This window comes from Raphanus sativus, chromosome 5, assembly GCF_000801105.2.
Source record: "Raphanus sativus cultivar WK10039 chromosome 5, ASM80110v3, whole genome shotgun sequence".
Lineage (NCBI taxonomy): Eukaryota > Viridiplantae > Streptophyta > Magnoliopsida > Brassicales > Brassicaceae > Raphanus > Raphanus sativus.
In genome coordinates this window covers 32278849-32299522 of record NC_079515.1, presented here as the reverse complement: position 1 = coordinate 32299522, position 20674 = coordinate 32278849, and the positions used below count along the sequence as shown (strand labels likewise).

Below are 20674 nucleotides of genomic sequence, written 5' to 3'. Positions count from 1 at the left end.
AAAATACTAATAAATTTCAGAATACATTAGATTTTTTTTTTTGAAACATCCCAAAATTTAGGTAGATGAATTATTTCTTTTTTTTGGAAAACTTGCTGGGCATACAACTGAGTATGGGTTATAGGGCAAGATGTATCAATGCTGTGTTAACCAATGGTGTCCACACAAAATAAGTCAATAAACTGGTAATAAGCACAAGCATCACACAAGAACCCATATGGCCAAAATCAAGGATTTGCTGTTGCCTTAACGTCGAAACATTCAACTAGACTCCAAAACTGAATGTAACTTCAATGAATTTTGTTATAGTTCTCACGATAAGATAAAACTGAGAGTGTAATGATGGTGCGACAACAATGGATTGAAAATGTGTCCACGCTTCATGCGTAAGAAGAAAAGCAGTCGGAGGGTATAAAGATACCGTGCTAGATGCACAAGATACTTCATTCCAACAAATGACTGCCGCAGATGTGTAGTTGATACTCAGTTTGTTTACTACACATAGCTCTTACCACCCACTTTGAAACTCCATCTTGGCGAGCTAGCCAAGAAATGACAAGACACTCCATCGAACTCATGGAAGGAGGCAATTCCCATTGTTCCCTCGTTGTGAATGTCTAGAAATATCGTTGGCTTTCACCAGTACACAGGAAAAATCATGGTATGAGTTAGACCAAAAAAACGGAACATCAATGAGTATCTTAAACATGTATTATCATCAATATGCTGAAATGAGCAACACAGAACAATAACGGTGGTAAAAGCAGTAACACAAAATCATGCACCATCATCATTCTTCCATTAGCATCATTAAAATTAGTTTTTTTTTATCAAAATTAGTTATGCTACTCTTGCCACAGTGTATTTTATCTCCTTCACACCGTACTATTGGCCCTGTGTTCACTTCCGTTGCAGTTATCTTCTTCCCTCTTAGACATTGTGAATCGGTTCAGTTCAAGTACGAGTGAGTCGGTGTGTAACTCATGAGAATCGATGTGTAACCCGCCGTTTTCATAATTTTCATACAATTCTGGGTATGTCTCATCATTTGATATCTGCTTTTGAATTATCTTTGTTTCTTTTTTGCACCTGCATGTGATGAAGTTGGTCGTGTAAGTGATTTCGATGAAACCATCTTTTTGTGAGTGTGTGTTACTGTGCTGTCACAGTTTTTGTCATCTTGTATAATGATTTGGGAATCAATAATAGACTCTTATCTTGACACAACTCTGTCCATTCATTTATGGATTCTTGGATGTGTTGATCTGCTGTGACTGTGAGAGAGCTGATGGTATGATTTGGTAAAAAGTTCTATTGAAGAGAAAGTATTCCGAAAAGAAAAATTTCATGAGATACCAAACTAGCGCAGGGCTGTACAGACTCGAAGCTCCACGAGAACTCGATGATTTTTTATTCTGGATAATGGCTGTTCAAACGAACATTTTTGAGAATCGTTGAATGCCGAAGATGAGCAGAAAAGTTCTAAGGTTTATATTCAATAATCAAAAGCTATAGAACAAGCTAACAAGATCATACTCGTATTATCTCTACATTCTAATCTAAAAGGATTTGTACTTATCCTTAAAACTGATACAATTGTATTAAATAAAATAAATACTTTATTTTATTTTTTTGGTCAAACACATGAAACCATACCAAGCTCATGGCCCATTTAGATGCGTGCGCTGCATCACGTCAAGAGTTCTATTGGCTTCTGTGATTTGTTTTTTTGTTACCATATGACGAAGAGAATGTGAGATAGATCAATTAAACTAAAGGCTGGTTTGGTTTCAGAAAGCAAAACTTTTTGAGAAAACGACTTATTTACAAATAGATCCACCTCAAGTTTTGACTTCGATTTAAGTCTACATCAAATAACAGTTATAGATAGATGTATTTCCTCTTCACCAACAGTTCACTTTCCTCATTAATTGTGCCTCAACGCATTCTCTATTGTATTAAACAGATCAGTTAGATGTCTTTTTATCCTTCTACTTCCCCGAACCGGTGCCACCGATTATTGTGTCCTTATCACCATATGGATACAAATTTAAGGTCCTATGACTCCTATCAAAGATATACGATTCCCATCTTCACTTCTATGTGGGAGGTCTTAACCACATCATTCTGGTTCTGGCTCATGGTCAGACTTGTTTGTTACATCAGCCATTTCTTTTCAATAAGGATAGTAAATGCGTAATCTTATGTTATACATCAGCCATATGAATAACTAAGAAATAATATATATTAGATTCTTCATTGTAAATGTTAATATATTGGTTTAGGTAGACAGTTTTTTAAAAATATATTCAAATACTGTATTAATCGATTGAGTGAGTTAAATTAAGAAAAGGACAATAAGCATGATACACACCAGCAAGTAAACCTTATTATCACTTCCACAAGATAAGCTGTATGCAAGGAAACAAACTAATCACGAGAAATACATTTTTAAAAAGTGCTATAAAATAATGATAAACTCATACGATTCAAATAAGTTATATAAATAGTACTTTACGTCGACGAAATTTAAAAAGAAAACTGGTTTATGATATGGCTCCTATCATCCTAAGAAATAGTTACACCATCGTACCCTCTGAACCTACATGGGCTGGTTGTTTTCCATTAGCCGAATGGGATCTAGTTGGTACTATAACTCACGTTCCTACCGTTTACTTCTACAACAAGCCATCTGAATCGTTCCAGGGCAATGTAGTGGAAACCCTAAGAAACTCGTTGAGCCGTGCGCTTTTTCACTTCTACCCTATGGCCGGCCGTCTTAGGTGGCTCCCTCGGGGCCGGTTAGAGCTCGATTGTAACGCCGAGGGAGTGTCATTCATGGAAGCCGAGTCCGAGGCAAAGCTTTCAGATTTCAACGATTTCTCTCCAACGCCAGAATTTGAGAAACTTGTTCCGCAAGTTGACTACAAACACCCTATTGAAACGATCCCTCTCTTCTTAGCTCAGGTCACCAGATTTAAATGCGGCGGAATAAGCCTCGGCGTCAGCATTTCACACGCGGTGGTCGACGGACAAAGCGCGTTTCACTTCTTGTCGGAATGGGGAAGAATCGCTCGCGGGGAACCTCTTGAAACCATTCCAATTCTCGACCGCAAAATCCTCTGGACTGGTGAACCGCTTCCGCCGTTTGCCTCGCCACCTCAGTGCGAACGCAAAGGGTTTGAACAGCCGCCGTTACTGATCGGAGAAACTGACAATGTAGAAGAAAGAAAGAAGAAAACAACTGTAGAGATACTAAAACTTAGCAAAACACAGCTTGAAAAGCTTAGAAGCAGAGTGAATGCAAGTGAATACGCTGATCCAGCTAGAGGGTTTACAAGGTACGAGACGGTCGCGGGACATGTGTGGAGGTGCGCTTCTAAAGCACGTGGGCACTCCCCAGAGCAACCCACGTCTCTGGGAATCTGTGTAGATACTCGTAGTCGGGTGCAGCCACCTCTACCACGCGGCTACTTTGGCAATGCCACTATTAATGCGGTCGCACGAAGCACCTCAGGTACGTTTTGTCAAATTTTAAAAGTTGTTTTAGTTTCAAATTTTAATTATTTAGCATATAGTTTGATATTTATATCATATTATTGAAAAAAAGAAAATACAAAACAAAATAATATAGTTATTTTTAGTTACAAATTTTAACTGGTTAATATAATAATTTAACAATATTATTAAATAAAAAATAAAAATAAATATATTTAATATCCAGTGTTGAGAAACAATATGAAAAATACAAGTATATTATTTAAAAAAATTAAACTAATAAAAACATTAATTTAAATATATATATTAAATAAAAATAAAATATATTATTTAATTGTTTCATGAGTTGAATACTGTTTCACCAATATTGGTGTAATGCTATGCACAAAATCTCAAATTTAGTGATAGAATGTTAAATTACACTAATTTGGTTTTTTAGTATCATCGGAGCTGGCCTAAACAATAACACATTACCATCTCAACCAATCTAGTCGCAGTCTGTTAAAATAGCATCAATCGATATGTAAACTAGCATTAGAAAGAAAATACTTCAACATTTACTGTACGAATTCAAATTTAGATGGAAGATCTCTTGGTAGCTTCTCATGCACGTTTAGTCAGACCAATCTTATTTTCCCCCGGTTCTGGGAGTTTAATGTAGTTTAACTATATTCACACTAATAAGCATTTAGGGGTATCATACTATGCGAATTCTATATTTCGTATTTCTTATGCATATAGGTGAACTCATATCGAATGGGTTGGGTTTCGCGGCCGAAAAAATCAGTGAAGCCATAAAGAGTGTGACAAACGAATACGTAATGACTGGGATAGAGTATCTAAAAAACCACGAGGATCTGAAGACGTTTCAAGATATACATGCCTTGGGAAGCACGGAGGGTCCATTCTACGGAAACCCTAACCTTGGACTTGTGAGCTGGTTAACTCTACCGATGTACGGCCTTGATTTCGGGTGGGGCAAGGAGGTCCACATGGGACCATGCACGCATGACGGAGACGGGGGCTCTCTGCTACTGCCTGATAAAAATGATGACGGCTCGCTGATTCTCGCCACGTGTCTACAGGTAGCTCACATGGAGGCCTTCAAGAAACATTTATATGAAGATATCTAGGGTTCTCTTAGTAAAAAAAAAAAGAAGATATCTAGGGTTCTATATATACACACAAGTATTCATATATCTATGCATTTTCATTTCCATTTGAATAAGGATTCGAGTAGGGATTCTACTACTGTTGGTGTGATTCTTGATTTGTATTAACAAATTTACACATATATAATTACACTTTATATTTTTGCTTACTATGTAGTATATATTGGATTTAGATCTGACTTTCTCTATATCAACATATGGTATGTCTTAATGCATTTGACTTAGAACGGGTTGTTTGTCAAACAAATTCCTTCCTGTTTAAGACTATCGTTGCAATCCATCAGAAGATTTAATGATGGAAAGTAAGTTTGTGCGTTAGCTACAACTGAAACAAAAATATATTGCTAAAATTCAATAAGACCAATTATATTTGCGAATGCTAACTTTTCAGGCCTTGCTAATAGTATTATTTATTGAGTATATATGGCTTCAACTCTTGGATATTGTTTTTTTTTTTGTAACATCTCGTGGATATAGTTTGTACGGAATAGGAGAACAATGATTACAAAAAATAACGTTGGCACATTATAGCTAGTTCCACTTTGCTAAAATTACCATTCTAAAACCTGAGTCATAGTAATAGATCATTTGATTTTTCGTTGTTTTCCTGAAAAAAAAACAAAAGTCAGCCATCTGACTAAACCGCGGATCATTTTCCAACATATGAGTGACGGACATATTTTTGTTCGTAAATTAATATTTAAGAGTTTTTTTTTTAATGAAACAAAGTTTCCTTGTTAAATAAAGGGACAATTAAGTTAAAAACAAATATCCCTTATATATATATCAACAAAAGAAAATGAATGGTTTCGAGTATATATTATCCCTATACTGTTCCAAGCAAGGCAAGGCTGTAAGGAAAAGCAACGATTCCGGCAAAAGCAGCCTTTGCCAGAAACATGTTGGCCCTCTCAGTGCTGTGGACACTGTCCCAGTACACGTACCGGTTTCGAAACGCACAAACCGGTTTATCCGCCGCACATAGCTCTTCCCCTGATTCGACGGTACAACAACTCTTTTGTGTTACAGCAAACCCTACAAGAATGTAAAAATAGGAATTATTTTTTTTTTTGTTCGAAGTATACGCATGATCAAATTATAGGATCACAATCCAATATTGTAAATAAGTTTCGTGATTTTACTGAGATTGTGCTACTATGGAAAATAAACTATCTAACTGATCAAATCTTTATAGATTTGTGACAAAATTAAGATTTGAATTTATATTTCATAGTTTCAAAAAAAAAAAATATATTTCATAAAAATGAAAACTAAAAAAAATATTGATTTTAAGATATTCTAGCAACACGACTAGGAAATGTTAGTGAAGTTTTATTTATTTAGGAATCATTTTCAAAAAGCTTAACAGCTGATCATAAAACTGGATTAGAAAAGCCATGTAGGAAGGAGTTGATCATAAAACCTCTCCAAAACTTTTCCTTGTGTATTTTTTGGAACTTAACTCTGGTATTCCTTAGAACACCTTAATGAAAACAGTGTATTTTAGTATTATACTACATGATTTTAATCCGGAAAAAATGATTTCATATTGGGTCAAAAATTTCAGTTCAATATATTTAGTATTACTTACCTAAGGAAGCATACGCAAGAGGAGTTTGCCCGGAGTACATATCAACAAAAGTGAACTTAGTATCGCCGAAGTTAGTGTTGAACTCTCTGACCAGAGCTTTAAGTTTCATGTTGAAAGGTTCAACTGCTTTGTTCACTTCAGCGGCACAGCCCATACCCCCACCATGGGAGGCAATCATCCGCGGCGTGCACCCTAGTTTACTGACCCCAAACAACGCCACCCTCCTTGCTCCTTGGACATACAACAACTTATACCCAAAAAAATGTCTCTAAATTAATAATATGTTTAAAGATACATGATTAACTAGGAGTAAATTTTATAGAGATATATCCAATACGCTGCATCATGTTTTATATGGAAATGAATCAACTATTTATAATGTCAAAAGTTATATACAATGAAATATGAAGGTTTATAATTCCTTTATCAATTTTCTCTTCAAAACCTTGGGTATATTACCTTCAGAAAAGAGCGATAACGTCGAATCAGGGAATCAGCAAATTGATCGTAAGTGTACTTGCGTTGTGTATTGTACTTATCACCTTGCATGAAGTAGTTGTTAAGATAATCATTGCTTCCTATATTAATAGTGTATAGACATTGATTCAGCTTCTCCGGGGGCACATTTGCAGTCATAATCGCCGTCCGATGGTTCTTTATTTGCGTTTTAAAACTGATTCTACCACCCTATCGTACAAAATATCATCATGCGTAAGTAATTACTTTAAGTGTGTAAACCGTAAATATCAAATTAACGAGTCAGATTTAGGATCCCTGCCAGAAAAAAAAGAAAAGCAAAATCAACAGAACCAAATGATTACTTGCCTTAAAAAAACAAATAAATTTTATTTATAGACACCTAAAACATTTATAAAACCTTATTTTAGAGAGTTGTCCCGTATATTCATTGGACAGGGAATCACAACATTTAAATTGTCTTTTCTAAGTTAGATTTGAGACCTCAAACTTTCAAACACAAAATCCCAATTTACTAATTGGTTTCGTATTAACAGAATCCACCAAATGAGAAAAAAAGAACAAATAATCACTGCGCGTATTTTGAATCAGTATTACTTAAGATAAGTAGTACGTAGGAAAACTACTTAACCATATAGTAGTATTAATAAAAATGAAATATCTTTATTTTGATCTCTTTTGCTTCTAAGTATGTTCTTACCAGATGGTAGCTAGTATCTTCGAGAATTCCCGCGCCGCCAGAAGCGTAATTTAAGCCGATGTGAGCTTGTTCCGGGGATGCTCCGGTGAAAGGTGGAATGTAATCACTGAATCTCATTAGTTCAGCTAAAAACAACATAATTCAAACTCACATTAGACAAGAAACCATATACAATACCTATGAATGATAAACACAACAAACTTTTTTATTTAAATGGTACACATGCACAAGAAACCATTCACAAATTTTTGTTTTTTCCTTTTGGGAAATCGATTCTTTAATACATATAAGGGCATCATTAGGCAATGCCAATTGCCAGTATTTAACTAAGATATCTAAACAAATAATACAATATAAAACTCTAAAAGTATGAGAGGTAAGAAATGCTGAGATCCCCTCTGTCATTTGAGAGGTCACAAGAATCTCTTAAATTATCTTTAAGGTATTTGCTATCTTTTGCTATAAAATAGAAAAACTTTGTAACAAAAATGAAATATGTTCTAATGCATTTTGTTAAATAAAAATCTTCAGATATAAAATAAAATATATAAAAAGAGTATTCTTGTAACGCCCCGACCGCCCACGGCTAATGGGTCACCCACGCCCGCTCTCTCGGCCCGAGGGCCCCATCCCATCCGACGGTCGGTCGTTAATTTTCTAAGGCTCAGAATCATTGTTTACTGACCCTGCAATCACCACCCGACCTTTCCCCGTGCTTTGGCCTCACTCACACGCTATCGCGAATCACTTCCCGATAGGTCACCCATCCTTTCCACTACTCCAGCTCAAGCACGCTTAACTCTGGAGTTCTTTCAGGATGTGCTCCGGAAAAGGTAAGTCAACTTTTGGTGATATAGGTAGCCAAATCAATTCTCTTAAGCCTTTTTCACATATCACAACTCGGGATGTTACAATTCACCCCTTCTCAAAGAACGCAACGCCCTCGTTGCGCTCCACGACAGGTCTCAAGACGCCTCTCAGGTCAGAACTGAGACGGCTAACCGGCTCTGATACCACTTGTAACGCCCCGACCGCCCACGGCTAATGGGTCACCCACGCCCGCTCTCTCGGCCCGAGGGCCCCATCCCATCCGACGGTCGGTCGTTAATTTTCTAAGGCTCAGAATCATTGTTTACTGACCCTGCAATCACCACCCGACCTTTCTCCGTGTTTTGGCCTCACTTACACGGTATCGCGAATCACTTCCCGATAGGTCACCCATCCTTTCCACTACTCCAGCTCAAGCACGCTTAACTCTGGAGTTCTTTCAGGATGTGCTCCGGAAAAGGTAAGTCAACTTTTGGTGATATAGGTAGCCAAATCAATTCTCTTAAGCCTTTTTCACATATCACAACTCGGGATGTTACAATTCTTCATTTGTAAATAGAGAAAAAGTAGCATTTTTATTTTTAGAGTAAATTTATTTCAAATTATTATATAATTTACAAAAAAAGATCGTTTCTCACCTCTCTCATCCTTTTGCTTCTTTTTTATTTATTTATATATTCTGAGAAACTGTAAACCACCGTTGTGGATGTGTAGTCACAACTTTATTTATCTAACTAATTAAATAGTCTCATAATTTGCATTTATGACTGTTCTGTTTAACATTATCTAGTTCTAATGTTTTTTCTTTTGAAAAAATCTAGTTCTAATGTTTGCGTTTCTTTTTATGTTTCATAGCACATATCAGCTAAAAAAAAAAATGCCTACATTCTAAACTAAAAAATGGTACACTTGTTGTGGGTTTCTGCGGCAACGGTGTTTATAGCTAATAATATATATTAGCAATTTCATTGAAAACATTTGGGCAAAGAAATAAAACAAGCCAGGGACTAACCGATAAAGTCGGGAATATTACGGCCATTGCTGAACCGGCCCGTGGGACCTCTAACAAAATCCATACCATAAGGTGAATAGTTAACTTTAGCGGAGGTGTTCAAGGCATTGTTGTTACCGTTGTCGAAAACTGAGTCTCCGAAAACGAAATAGCAAGGCACGCGCTGTCCTTCGGCCACTGCAAACACCGTTGCCACAAAAACCCACAGCAATACCTTGAACATTCCCTCCGCCATTTCTGAAAATCAATTACTAAAATCTGAAAAGTGGCAACATTAAAGAAAGGAGAAACGTCTACATATATAAGCCATGCATAGGGAGAGACGGACAGAATTAAAATTCTATTTCTAGTCTATTCAATAGAAGGGACAATGAGTTAATTACGGATGTTAATTTTATTTAGTTTTGGAAGTATCTTTAATAGGCAACTTGTACGTGAGTTGTAATGACAAAAATACAAGTCATTTTGACAAGAAAACCCCTCATGGTCTTTTTGAAGAGTATTCAGTATTTTTCTTTCAATTCAAGTCTGGTACGTATAGAGGTTGGAGGGGTCAACTGACCCCACCTAGTTTATAGAAGTTTTCTTTCATAAAAAGATATTATGACCCCACCAAATTTTATAGTTTGACCCCATAAAAAACAAAATATTAATATGCTTATTTATAATTTAAATTCACTTTAAATTCAATATTAATATTAAAAATTTGTAAAATCTCATATAGTTATTGGTTATTTCCAAGAACAAAATAAAAATCAATTTTTTAAAAATAAAAACTCTTTACCTGACCGTATTTTTCGTCTCTGTTTTTTTTTTGAACGAGAAAATATAAAGTATATTGTAAGTTCAAGATATTTTTTTTTATATTTTTAATTTATTTTAAACTTCTTTTAATCTATTTAAGATTTCCTAAAACAAGAAAGATACTAACGAATTCACAAAATGCTATTTTGTGAATTTTGTAAATTTTATAAATTTTGGTTAGAGTTTTAGTTTAAATGTTACTAAAACAACCGTAAAAATTTAATAGGGATGAAAATTATGAAAACAGTGTGGGATGATTGGTAAGTGCACTGGCTTTTATTTTTTTGGCTTTGGAATAGTAGCGTAAATTTATTTGTTGTAACTATTTTTGTTCTTATTTTGTAAATCACTATTTTTCTGCTTTAGAATTAATGTTTTCTACAGCATTTTTTTTTTAATTCTCAGAGATATTTTTGCTGTAACTTTTTTAAAGAAAGGAAATCATGATTTTTGATATGTATGGCTATAAACTAAACATTGACTTTATAGAGCATCTATAGCCATAACCAATCATTTCCAGTATCATAAGATTATATTGTTGATTAGTTTTTAAATGACTATCTCACTTTTTTGCTAAATACTATTTAAAATTTAGAAAAAATCAAATCATAACAAAAGAATTTTAAGACATAGAAAATATATTTTGTAAAATAAATGTTAACCATTTATAATAACTTATATATATTGTTTTTTTCTTCAAATTCCCCTGTTTTGACTACAAGAATTAGAAGTGCTAAAATATTGAAAGACGACATATGATTGGATGGCTAAACAATAATACGAAAACATTATGGTGTTTATGGCTTAGCCCGGTAAGAAAACATTCTGGCTCCGGAAACTGCATCATGGTGTTTTATTTTATTTAATTGTATAAATAGATAACATCTTAACCGAATAGTTTGCAAAGTCATATAAATTTCCATATAGGAATATATATATTGGGGTAAAAGGGCTAGATTCTTGGCAAAATAAACGAAGAAAATAAAGGAAAATGACGCTTTGGCCGTTTGACAATGTTAGTTAACACTTAATTGTCATGATAACTTCTACAACTTGATGTGGTTTGTTTCTTTGGTTAAACCAAATACCATAAAGTAGGGATTTGGTTACAACTGTTTCAATCTCAATGTATGTCACAAGTTAGACATCCTGATCTCTGTACAATAAGCATAGATATATAACACTTTAGAATCACACTTAATAACATGATTCTAATATTATATATCAAGATGGAATTTTTATTAAAAAATGGAAAGGAGAGAGTAAACAGGCTCACAATAGGCCATTAAAAAAGGGTGTAGTTCAAAGTGACAAAAGCCCAAGTCAAAAGCCTTGTTTCTTCAAAGGCAAATGCAAAGTTCTATGAGAAGAAAAAGAGAGTTTCTGGAAGAGTACACAACACTGTATAGTTATGGCAACTACAGTGTGTAGTGATGTCCTGATGTATCAAGGTCCAAGCCCTTTAGCTTTGCGACTGATTCAACATGTCCCTTAAATGTGTGAAGCTCCCTAAGCCTGCCACAACAAACCATTCACCAATGAGAATCAAGAAAATTATAATTTCTTCCGTTGAGATCGTTTTAATCAAAACTACACTTACCTAGCTAACTCGGCCCTTCTCTTGGCTTGCTCAACGATCTCAGACATCTCTCTGTAACTCCCGTTCTCTGGGAAGACCGCGTTGACCTCCTGTCTTGTCTGCAGACCGTGCAGTGTCCTTTGTTGTGTTGCCCACTCAGCCTGTCTTTCTTCAGTACCGTAATCTCTCCTGGTCGTCAAAGCGGTCTGCTCACAAAAGTAACAGCAGAAGCAAATGAGTATTGTGTTTACCGAGCAGGATTTAAAAAACAGAGTTAGTTGTGTGTACCCTTTTGTCAAACATGCTGACCCAAGCCTTTCCACTCAAGATGTATCTAATGGCAAACTTCAAAAAGTCTTGTGGGACGTATGACAAAATACTGTAAATCCAAATCACACCAGCCCATCCCCAACCTATACCTTTCACCTTTGCAAATGTCCAGTCTGCATACACTGAAATCAAAGTAGCAACCTGCGTTTGGAAGGAAGGAAGGAAGGAAGAGTGAGATGAGTTTCTTTTCTTGAATTCTTGAAAATATATGATGTTACTTACCAGTTGTGCAATGACGAATGCAATCATCAGAAGCGCTCCAGGACGTTCAACGAATGACCAGCTTCTTGACCTCGTGACGAATATAAGCGCTTGACTGATGATACTAACTTGTAGGTACACAGCAGACATTAGTTCATCGTTATTGTCCCTGATTGACTTCACACCAAACTTTTCCTGCAAGTAAAAAGGTGAGTTTTTAGTTTCTTGGGCAATATTTTTTTTTATCTAAATATAATCCCTGAAGCCATACCGAGCAGAAGTCAGTCTTGTGAATCACCCAGAAGAAAAAAACACTCATGACGGCTTGGTAGCCTCCCAACACAACTCCTGTAGCAAAAATTTCATTGAGCTTCCAGCTATCAGGTGTTGGAGATGGCTTGACTCTGTCCTTTGAGATTGTCATGATGGTACCTAAAAGAATAATAATAACACATAATATCATAAGATAAAGTTATAATATAAGAGGTTATATTATATAGTCATTTTCTCACCATCATTAAGGATGGCAATAATCAGAACCATGAACGCTGAGAAGTCGAATTTCCAAATCAGAGCAATGAGCATGAAACCAAACTGCAAAAGTTACAATATGATCAGTATACAAGAAAAAAAAAAGTGATAATATGTTTTGGTGTGTGATTTACTTACAACGATACGGATTGTGATTGAGACTGCATATATCTGTCACATGCAGGAGAAAATAGTTATTAGTTTGTAATGCAAACGAACAAGTACTGGCCATAACGTGAGACAAAAAAAAAATTAATATAATGCAGACTGTATAGTTCTTCATTCTCTGGAAGATAGCTCTGCTAGTGAGAACTGCACTGATGATAACACTCAAACCAGGTTCGGTGAGAACAATATCCGAAGCACCACGAGCAGCATCCGTAGCATCAGCCACAGCGATACCAATGTCAGCTTTCTTCAAAGCAGGAGCATCGTTGACACCATCACCAGTCATTCCAACAATGTGTTTCATCTCTTGCAGCTTTTTCACAATCTCATATTTGTGCTCTGCAAATAAAGAAAGCATGGATTAAATATAACAAAACCTTTTTTCTAATTATGATTTTTTTTTAAAGTAATAACCTGGAAAGACGCCAGCAAAACCATCAGCCTTTTCGATCAACTCCTCAACAGGAATGGATGCAATGCTTGAGTCCCTATCAGTACCGAGAAGAGCCGCAGATGGATACATATTGGTTCCCATCCCAAGCCTGCGACCAGTTTCCTTACCAATAGCAAGTTGATCACCTGACAAACGTAGTTAGGTGAAAACATCTTATAATAGCCATGTTTTTTCTTTAAAATTATAAAATAATAAAAATGATGAATTTTAAGTATAGTTACCAGTAATCATCTTAACGTTAACACCAAGGTTCAAAGCCCTACGAATGGTTTCAGCACTGTCATGTCTTGGAGGGTCAAAGAGAGGCAACAAGCCAACAAACTCCCATGGTCCACCTGAGCTTTCTTTTGTTTTCTCAGGGACAACCTTAACAAAAAAGGAACAGGAACAGAGTTTAACATTTTTTTTTCAATGCAAAAAAAAAAGAGATCTCTGGTTGTAATAAATAAGTAACCTGACGAGCAACAGCCAATGACCTAAGACCACGCTCAGCGTAGTTGTTAATAATAGCGAGTGCCTTCTGCCTAAGGGCAGGCCTGGCATTAGCAAGGTCAAGGATCTGCTCAGGAGCACCTTTGCTGACTCTATGCCAGTTACCATCAGAGTCAACGTAAGTCAAAGCAGTTCTCTTGTCCACAGGGTTGAACGGAAGGAAGTGAACCTCCCTGATCCCAGCTCGGGCCTCCCTTGGATCACCAAGCATGTTAACCATGGCTGCATCAATAGCATCCTGGTTCTCAATCCTAGAAGCCATGGCTGCAAATAACAACACTTGATCTTTCTCAACCCCTCTGCAGAAAACCTCAACCAAGTCCTTGTCCACACTCAGTTTATTTAGGGTCAGCGTTCCCGTTTTGTCGCTGCACAGGACATCCATCCCCGCCATTTCTTCTATGGCAGTCATACGTTTGGTGATGGCACCTTGCTGAGACAGCCTGTGAGAGCCGATAGCCATAGTCACGGACAGCACCGTTGGCATAGCGATGGGGATACCACCGATCAAGAGGACCAAGAGGTTGTCGATTCCATCTCTGTACTTCCTTCTTTGAATGCCGTACATGACGATTATTTCGATCAACATACCAATGGCTATTGAGCAGATGCAGAAGGTTCCAATGGATGAAAGAACTTTCTGGAAGTGACCAACTTGGTTAGTGCTGTCCACAAGGTGAGCTGCTTTGCCAAAGAAGGTGCGAACTCCTGTGGCTATAACAACCGCTTCGATTTCTCCTTGCTTGCAGGTTGAACCAGAGAAAACTTCTTGACCCGGGTGCTTGGTCACTGGAAGAGACTCTCCAGTTAGAGCAGACTGATCCACCTTTAAAGGATCACCTTCGAGAAGACGGGCATCGGCTGGGATAATGTCTCCAAGTTTAATGCTAACAATATCACCTGGGACAAGTATAGCAGCTTCTTGTTCACTCCATTTTCCATCCCTAAGAACCTGTAAAAAGAAGAAAGCAAACAAAAATTGTTACAAAAAAAAAAAAAAAAAAGCAAACAAAACAGGTTAAGCTCAAGAAAAGTTTCAAAAAAAAACAGCAAATTTAATACAGAAAACAAAAAAGTACTTTTCAATTTTTACATCTATACTATTATTTGTAAAATGATTTTCCGCCTTTAAACTCTCAAGTTAAAAACATTAATGTTATTGATACCCTGAATAATTAGATTAGTTCTAAAAAGAAAGTTTTAGAAACAGCATGACACAACACATTACCTTGGTTTTAGGAGCAAGACCAGCCATGAGAGCAGCTGCAGCATTTCCAGCATTGTTTTCTTCAATGAAACTGATTGTGGAGTTGATAACAAGCAGACAGATGATACCAACGAAATCTTGCCAATCTGGAGGTCTTCCATCACCATTGGCCAAAGCAATGGCCATGATAGCCGCAGCTTCCATAACCCATGAAAGAGGATTCCACATGAACCCCAGAAACTTGAGAATCTTGCTTTCCTGTTTAAGTTTTAAATGAGAAGATCAAAACTTGTGAATCCTCAAAAACTCACACCAAGATTCTACAAAATTCCAAAGCTCTTTAAGTCAAACTCAAACCTTCTTCTCTTCGAGCTTGTTAGGGCCAAACAACTGAATCCTCTCCTCCCCTTCCTGCGTCGTTAACCCTTCACTTGAACATTTTAGCTGCTGGAAAACTTCCTCGATTGGAATTTTTTCCTGAGAATCCAACCAAAGTTTCGATCAGTGATTCATACACAGGATTGTTGTAATGTTTTCAAACCAAACAAAAGGGAAAATATTTCTGAAAGAACTTTTTGGTTTCATGCAAATCTAGAAGCGATCTAACTCGGAGACTAGGAAGAGTGGCGTTGACTCAAGTTAGTGTCTGTTGAACAATGTTTTGCCAAAAGACAAAGAAGTCAAAAACAACGTACTACCAGTACGGAAAGGTACAATAACGTACTAAAATTGCTTTTTTCTCACAAAAAGTGGAAAACGACCAAAAGATATTTGTTTTTGAATAAAGAAATCTTCTGCTCTTACTTTATAGATATATAAATATATAAATATAAATAATTATTTAACTAAATAATAAAAATTACTATTATTAATATGTTTTCAATTCGAACTTATTTTTTCTAAGGTTTTCAATATTTTCTTTTGAAATACAAAAAATATTTTTTGAAACTATTTAAAAAAATAATTTTAAATTATATATTTTTTAAAAAGAATCTTAAACTCCAATATCTAAATTTTCAAATTTGAACCTTAAGTTTAGATTAATTTGTCCTATGAGGTATAACATTAATTACCTCTGCGAAGAAACATTTTGGTCACTTTATATGTTATATTTATCATAAAAAATTAGTGTTATCATTAAAAAAATTCTAATTAAAAACTATTTGTTTTTTGGGATGTACTTTTGTGGATGGACTATAGAATTTTAGGTTACATTTCCAGGGTTTTTTCATGTACCGTCTCTTTAGATATTTCACCTCGTATTTTTCCAATAAATAAAATGTAATTTTCCATTAATTATTATATACATTATTTTGAAAATAATGGATATATGTGTCAACTGGAGTCTAAAACCAAATCCGTCCCAGTCTTACAAAGTACCGGTAACTAAGTTTTTTACTAAATTCATTTAGATTTTAGATGTTTTGGATTTAATCTTATGTGGATAGGACTGGTTACATTTTAGTTTACATGGTATTAATTTTTGTGACCGGAGCTGTTTTCGATATTGGCATATTTCTTGATCCAAATTCTACCAAAGCAAATATGGATGTTATAAATATACCTTAAAGTTTAATAAATACAAGACACATTCTAATTTCGATAAAATGCTTTTTTATATATAGAGCATGTGTTATTTTTTAAAAAAAAATACAAGTATGGAATATTTGACTGCATTTGACATAAGTTTTTTTGCACTCTTATATATTTGGTTTTAATTTGAATTTGATTATATAATTATTTTAAATATAGTTTTAAAGCTTATAAAACACTCACATTAAAGAGAAACATTTTTAACTGTTATTATTATTTTTAAACTGATTTATATTATGAAAAATTGAAACTGGTTTTTTAAAAGGTAGTAAAATCAACAGATACAAAAACAAAATTATTTTGAAAAGCCTAAAAATACTATAGTCTTATTAGAGAGGGACTGATCTTTGGAATATAGATCCAAAATATTTTTGGACCTGACCATCTGAACTAAAATATTCAGAGGCTTTGTGGACCCGCGTCCCTAATACTAGGAGCTGCTTCAGCAAAAACGTTAACAAAGAGATTTTCAGAAAAGATAAAAGAAGACTATCAAAAGCAAAATAAACTTATAATTAATACTATATGAAAATAAATTAATGTGACGTAGCTTAGCTCCACCACTGTTTCAAGTTCAAAAGTTTTTATGAACTATAATCCGAGGCCACGTTTTCAAAGTATTAGTATAATTGAGTTTTTATGAACTATAATCTCTTAAGGGGTGGAGATTTCAGGAACTGCAGATTCAGAATCCCATCCAGTAATAAGAATCATGGAAAAATGAAATAATCCATTCTGGAACCATGAATATTTGAGTTTTAAAAAAACATGAATATTTGGCTATACCGTCTTTGTATAATAATTTTTTTAACATTTAGGGGTAGGGGCTAATTTTTATTAGGAATTAATCGTGAAAGAAATATTTTTACAGTAAGCACAATCATGCAAAAGGGTAACAAAACAGATATATAATATCGTTCAATGAAATCATCCAACAATTTGTGTGCATGATAACAGTATAACTGATTAAGCCAGAAGATATGAATGAATAAAATACCAGATCAACATTCTCGTTCATGATATTCTCGAGACCTGACATCTCTTTCCTTTCTTCACGAAACGGCGTCTCTCAGTCGTTTCAACACTTGATAACACAGACACCAGGGAGAGAGAGCAGAGGGGAAAATGTCTCCTCTCTTTTTATTCGACATTCAAACGACGGACTTCTCCACCGTTTTCGCTCATGTGGGCCCCTTGCTGGATTCTCTATTTTACCCATTTTGTTAATGTTTTATTTCATTCTTTTTCGGTACTAAAACCAAATTTGACTTGTTTTATTTGTTTTTCTCTTTATTATTTGATGTTCATCAGTTGGTTCTTCATTATTCATGGATCCCTTCTCAATTGGACACGCGTTTACTGTATAATTTAAAAATCAGATATTATTGTGTGGTTCTTTGCGGTTAATATAAAGAAAAAAATGGAAAGTTGACTTGTAAACTTGAAGAAAAAATCTCTTAGTTACTTTAACTAATGATAATATTCCAAATTTATACAGAAAACAAATAATTTACAAAATTATTATGGATGATATATTTTTTACTTAATGATTGATTAGCTTTATTTATTAAATTAAATAACTAGTTATAAATTAATATTATAAAATTGGCTTAAAATATTAAAACACAATTTAAAAGTTAAAAGATAATACCAATAAAATCTAGTAATAAGTTTTTAAACTTAAGAAATATTCATTTTGACTATACAAAACTATTTATTTACTTGACTAGTATATAACTATGCATCTGTTTTCTTATATATATTTTTATATTTTTTGAGTTGTTATTCAAATAAATATTTTTCTATTATGAAAGTTAAAATTAAGAAAAACAGATGCAAATATATATACTAGTCAAGTAAATAAATAATTTTGTATAGTCAATAAAGGAATATTTTTTTTTAATTTCAGAAGTTTATATACTAGATTTTACCATCGATGAATGTCGTGTATAAATATATTTTAAAAAATATTTATAATACTTCAGTGTTTTGAAACAATGAATGAAATAATGAATATATGTATATATATATATATTATATTGATGAACCTTTTCATGTATAAATAATCTAATGTTTGGTTTAAATTTTTTTAGATGATAAACAATAATTTATAGTGATGGTCTTTAAACTAATTATGCATGTATTAATAAAAAAATGTAAAATGATTATGCACACATGTGTGAACAAAAATTATAGATACAAAAAAAAGAAAATTGATTATGTATGAATATTTATAAAATCACTCAATCATAATAATCGGAAAAATCTCCTAAATTGCTATTTAATTACTTTTGTGCCTTTTTGATAGCCTCTAAAAATCAAAGTGATTAATTGTGTTTTTTTCATTAAAGAAGTAAATGAAATTATTATCATTATTCATAATTTTACTAAATTATTTATTAACTAAAAATTATTTATTAAATATAAAAATAGAAACTCCGAAATAACAAAATTGAATATAATTGTTTTGGACTTTTTGAATTGGAAATATTTTTACTAACAACTCTTTTTCGTACATAAATCAAAATAAATATTTAGGAAACAACTTTTCATAAACAAATTTAGGAAAATCTTCTTAATGTGTATGATATCTTTCTGAATTTATAAAGAAAAAAAAACTTAAATTTAAGAATGACTTCGTAAATTTGTAATCTTGAATGTAAATTATATGTTTTTAGGAAGTTATTATTAAATGTGTATGGCATCTTTTTATATACATATTTAGAAAATATTATTCAATATATAATATCATTCAAAATTTTATGAATATGCTTTAGAATATGTATATTATTTTTATAAAACTTAGATATTAAATTCACTAAGGTCTTCCGAAAACTTTAGAAATATGTTATACATATTGAATAATATCTTACTAAATATAAAAATAGTTCAAATTCAGTAAGATATTCATAATATATAGTCATGAAAATCTTCCTATAATGAAGATATTATATATATTTATCAATATTTTTCTAAATTTTAGGGAGATATTATACTTATTCAGGAAGATATTATTAAACTCAAATTAAGGAAGATAGATTTCATATATACGTACAGTAAAGTTTTCCTAAAAATAATATATATATAGTTATATATATAAGATGTATAATTTCCACCTACCTCTTTAATTAAATTTATTTGAGCACTTTAACCGTTAAGAATTACTCTGGAGCATAAAGTTACTTTGAATCTATTTTAGGTTATTTTTAGTAGTCGGTTCGGTTACTGCAATGTAATTATACAATTTAATATTAAGTTTACACAGAAAAAAACTTTGATCATAATTAATATTGTTATTATGTATGGACAATATATGATATGCACAGTCTCAACTGAAATAATTTGTAATATTAAACTGGCTAATCAATAATACCAAACCTATATACGAATAATAATAATGGGAAAACTGAATGATGTTTAAAAGTGGATTTTTGTTCCCAAATAATAATGCAAATTCAACATTAAACTTTTACAACTCTATATGTTTGAATTTTGACCATAAACGAAAAGTTATACGATTTGAATTTTTTTAACAGACTCTATAACATGTAAATATAAGACCATGTATGATTGGTATGGAACTCTATATGGTTGAATTTTGACCAGAAAAGAAAAGTTATACGATTTGATTTTTTTTTAAATACTCTATAACATGTAAATATAAGACCATGTCTAATTTGATATGGAGGAAGACTCGAATTTGTTAACAAATTGAACAAATTACTAGTACAAAACCAACCAATTTTTTTTTTGTAAATCAATCCTTAAAATATATTTAATATCGGCTTTGAAAGCATATGCTTGTTGGGTTTGTATTCAGGCACGGTCCTAACTGTGTAAGAAGAGATGATCAAACCAAGTCAAAATCAAACTAAAATTAGGATATTAGAGTTTGTATGACCAAAGAATTACAACATTTCAACACAGCTACAAAATCAGAACATAGTTATACAGAAGTGAATAAATAAAATATTTTCCTATAAAGTTTAATTTTTTTTTTGAACTGACCTATAAAGTTTAAATTTAACTGATATTTT

The 20674-nt window shown here is 33.4% G+C and overlaps 3 protein-coding genes across 3 annotated transcripts; 1 reads left to right on the top strand and 2 right to left on the bottom strand.

Annotated features, from left to right (window-relative positions):
* The first annotated feature begins 2488 nt into the window (after positions 1 to 2488).
* Positions 2489 to 4819, top strand: LOC108859971 (spermidine hydroxycinnamoyl transferase-like). Its single transcript, XM_018633872.2, has 2 exons — positions 2489 to 3517; positions 4240 to 4819. Exons 1-2 carry the CDS (start codon positions 2554 to 2556, stop codon positions 4629 to 4631), a joined length of 1356 nt encoding a protein of 451 aa, XP_018489374.1. The 5' UTR covers positions 2489 to 2553; the 3' UTR covers positions 4632 to 4819.
* Positions 4820 to 5334: 515 nt separating this feature from the next.
* On the bottom strand, positions 5335 to 9564 carry LOC108860368 (GDSL esterase/lipase At2g19050-like). Its single transcript, XM_018634258.2, has 5 exons — positions 9279 to 9564; positions 7439 to 7563; positions 6721 to 6948; positions 6262 to 6508; positions 5335 to 5705 (listed from the first exon to the last, which is right to left on the bottom strand). Exons 1-5 carry the CDS (start codon positions 9511 to 9513, stop codon positions 5497 to 5499), a joined length of 1044 nt encoding a protein of 347 aa, XP_018489760.1. The 5' UTR covers positions 9514 to 9564; the 3' UTR covers positions 5335 to 5496.
* Positions 9565 to 11474: 1910 nt separating this feature from the next.
* Positions 11475 to 17685, bottom strand: LOC108859665 (ATPase 1, plasma membrane-type-like). The gene is made up of 14 exons (XM_018633574.2): positions 17635 to 17685; positions 15402 to 15521; positions 15066 to 15302; positions 13800 to 14789; positions 13567 to 13711; positions 13306 to 13470; positions 12992 to 13230; positions 12862 to 12894; positions 12705 to 12786; positions 12464 to 12624; positions 12214 to 12387; positions 11950 to 12132; positions 11683 to 11867; positions 11475 to 11597 (listed from the first exon to the last, which is right to left on the bottom strand). The coding sequence occupies exons 1-14, from the start codon at positions 17674 to 17676 to the stop codon at positions 11501 to 11503; spliced, it is 2853 nt and encodes a 950-aa protein (XP_018489076.1). The 5' UTR covers positions 17677 to 17685; the 3' UTR covers positions 11475 to 11500.
* Between the last annotated feature and the right edge of the window lie 2989 nt (positions 17686 to 20674).

Excerpts from the sequence above, each read along its gene's own strand:
- LOC108859665 (XM_018633574.2), bottom strand. The coding sequence starts at position 17,676 with ATGTCAGGTCTCGAGAATATCATGAACGAGAATGTTGATCTG. Across the intron at positions 15,303-15,401 it reads ACAAGCTCGAAGAGAAGAAG|GAAAGCAAGATTCTCAAGTT; the intron begins GTTTGAGTTTGA and ends AAACTTAAACAG. Across the intron at positions 11,868-11,949 it reads TCAGCATGTTTGACAAAAGG|ACCGCTTTGACGACCAGGAG; the intron begins GTACACACAACT and ends TTTTGTGAGCAG.
- LOC108859971 (XM_018633872.2), top strand. The coding sequence starts at position 2,554 with ATGGCTCCTATCATCCTAAGAAATAGTTACACCATCGTACCCTCTGAA. Across the intron at positions 3,518-4,239 it reads GGTCGCACGAAGCACCTCAG|GTGAACTCATATCGAATGGG; the intron begins GTACGTTTTGTC and ends TTATGCATATAG.
- LOC108860368 (XM_018634258.2), bottom strand. The coding sequence starts at position 9,513 with ATGGCGGAGGGAATGTTCAAGGTATTGCTGTGGGTTTTTGTGGCAACG. Across the intron at positions 6,949-7,438 it reads AAGATACTAGCTACCATCTG|GGTGGTAGAATCAGTTTTAA; the intron begins GTAAGAACATAC and ends TTTGTACGATAG. Across the intron at positions 5,706-6,261 it reads TCTTGCGTATGCTTCCTTAG|GGTTTGCTGTAACACAAAAG; the intron begins GTAAGTAATACT and ends ACATTCTTGTAG.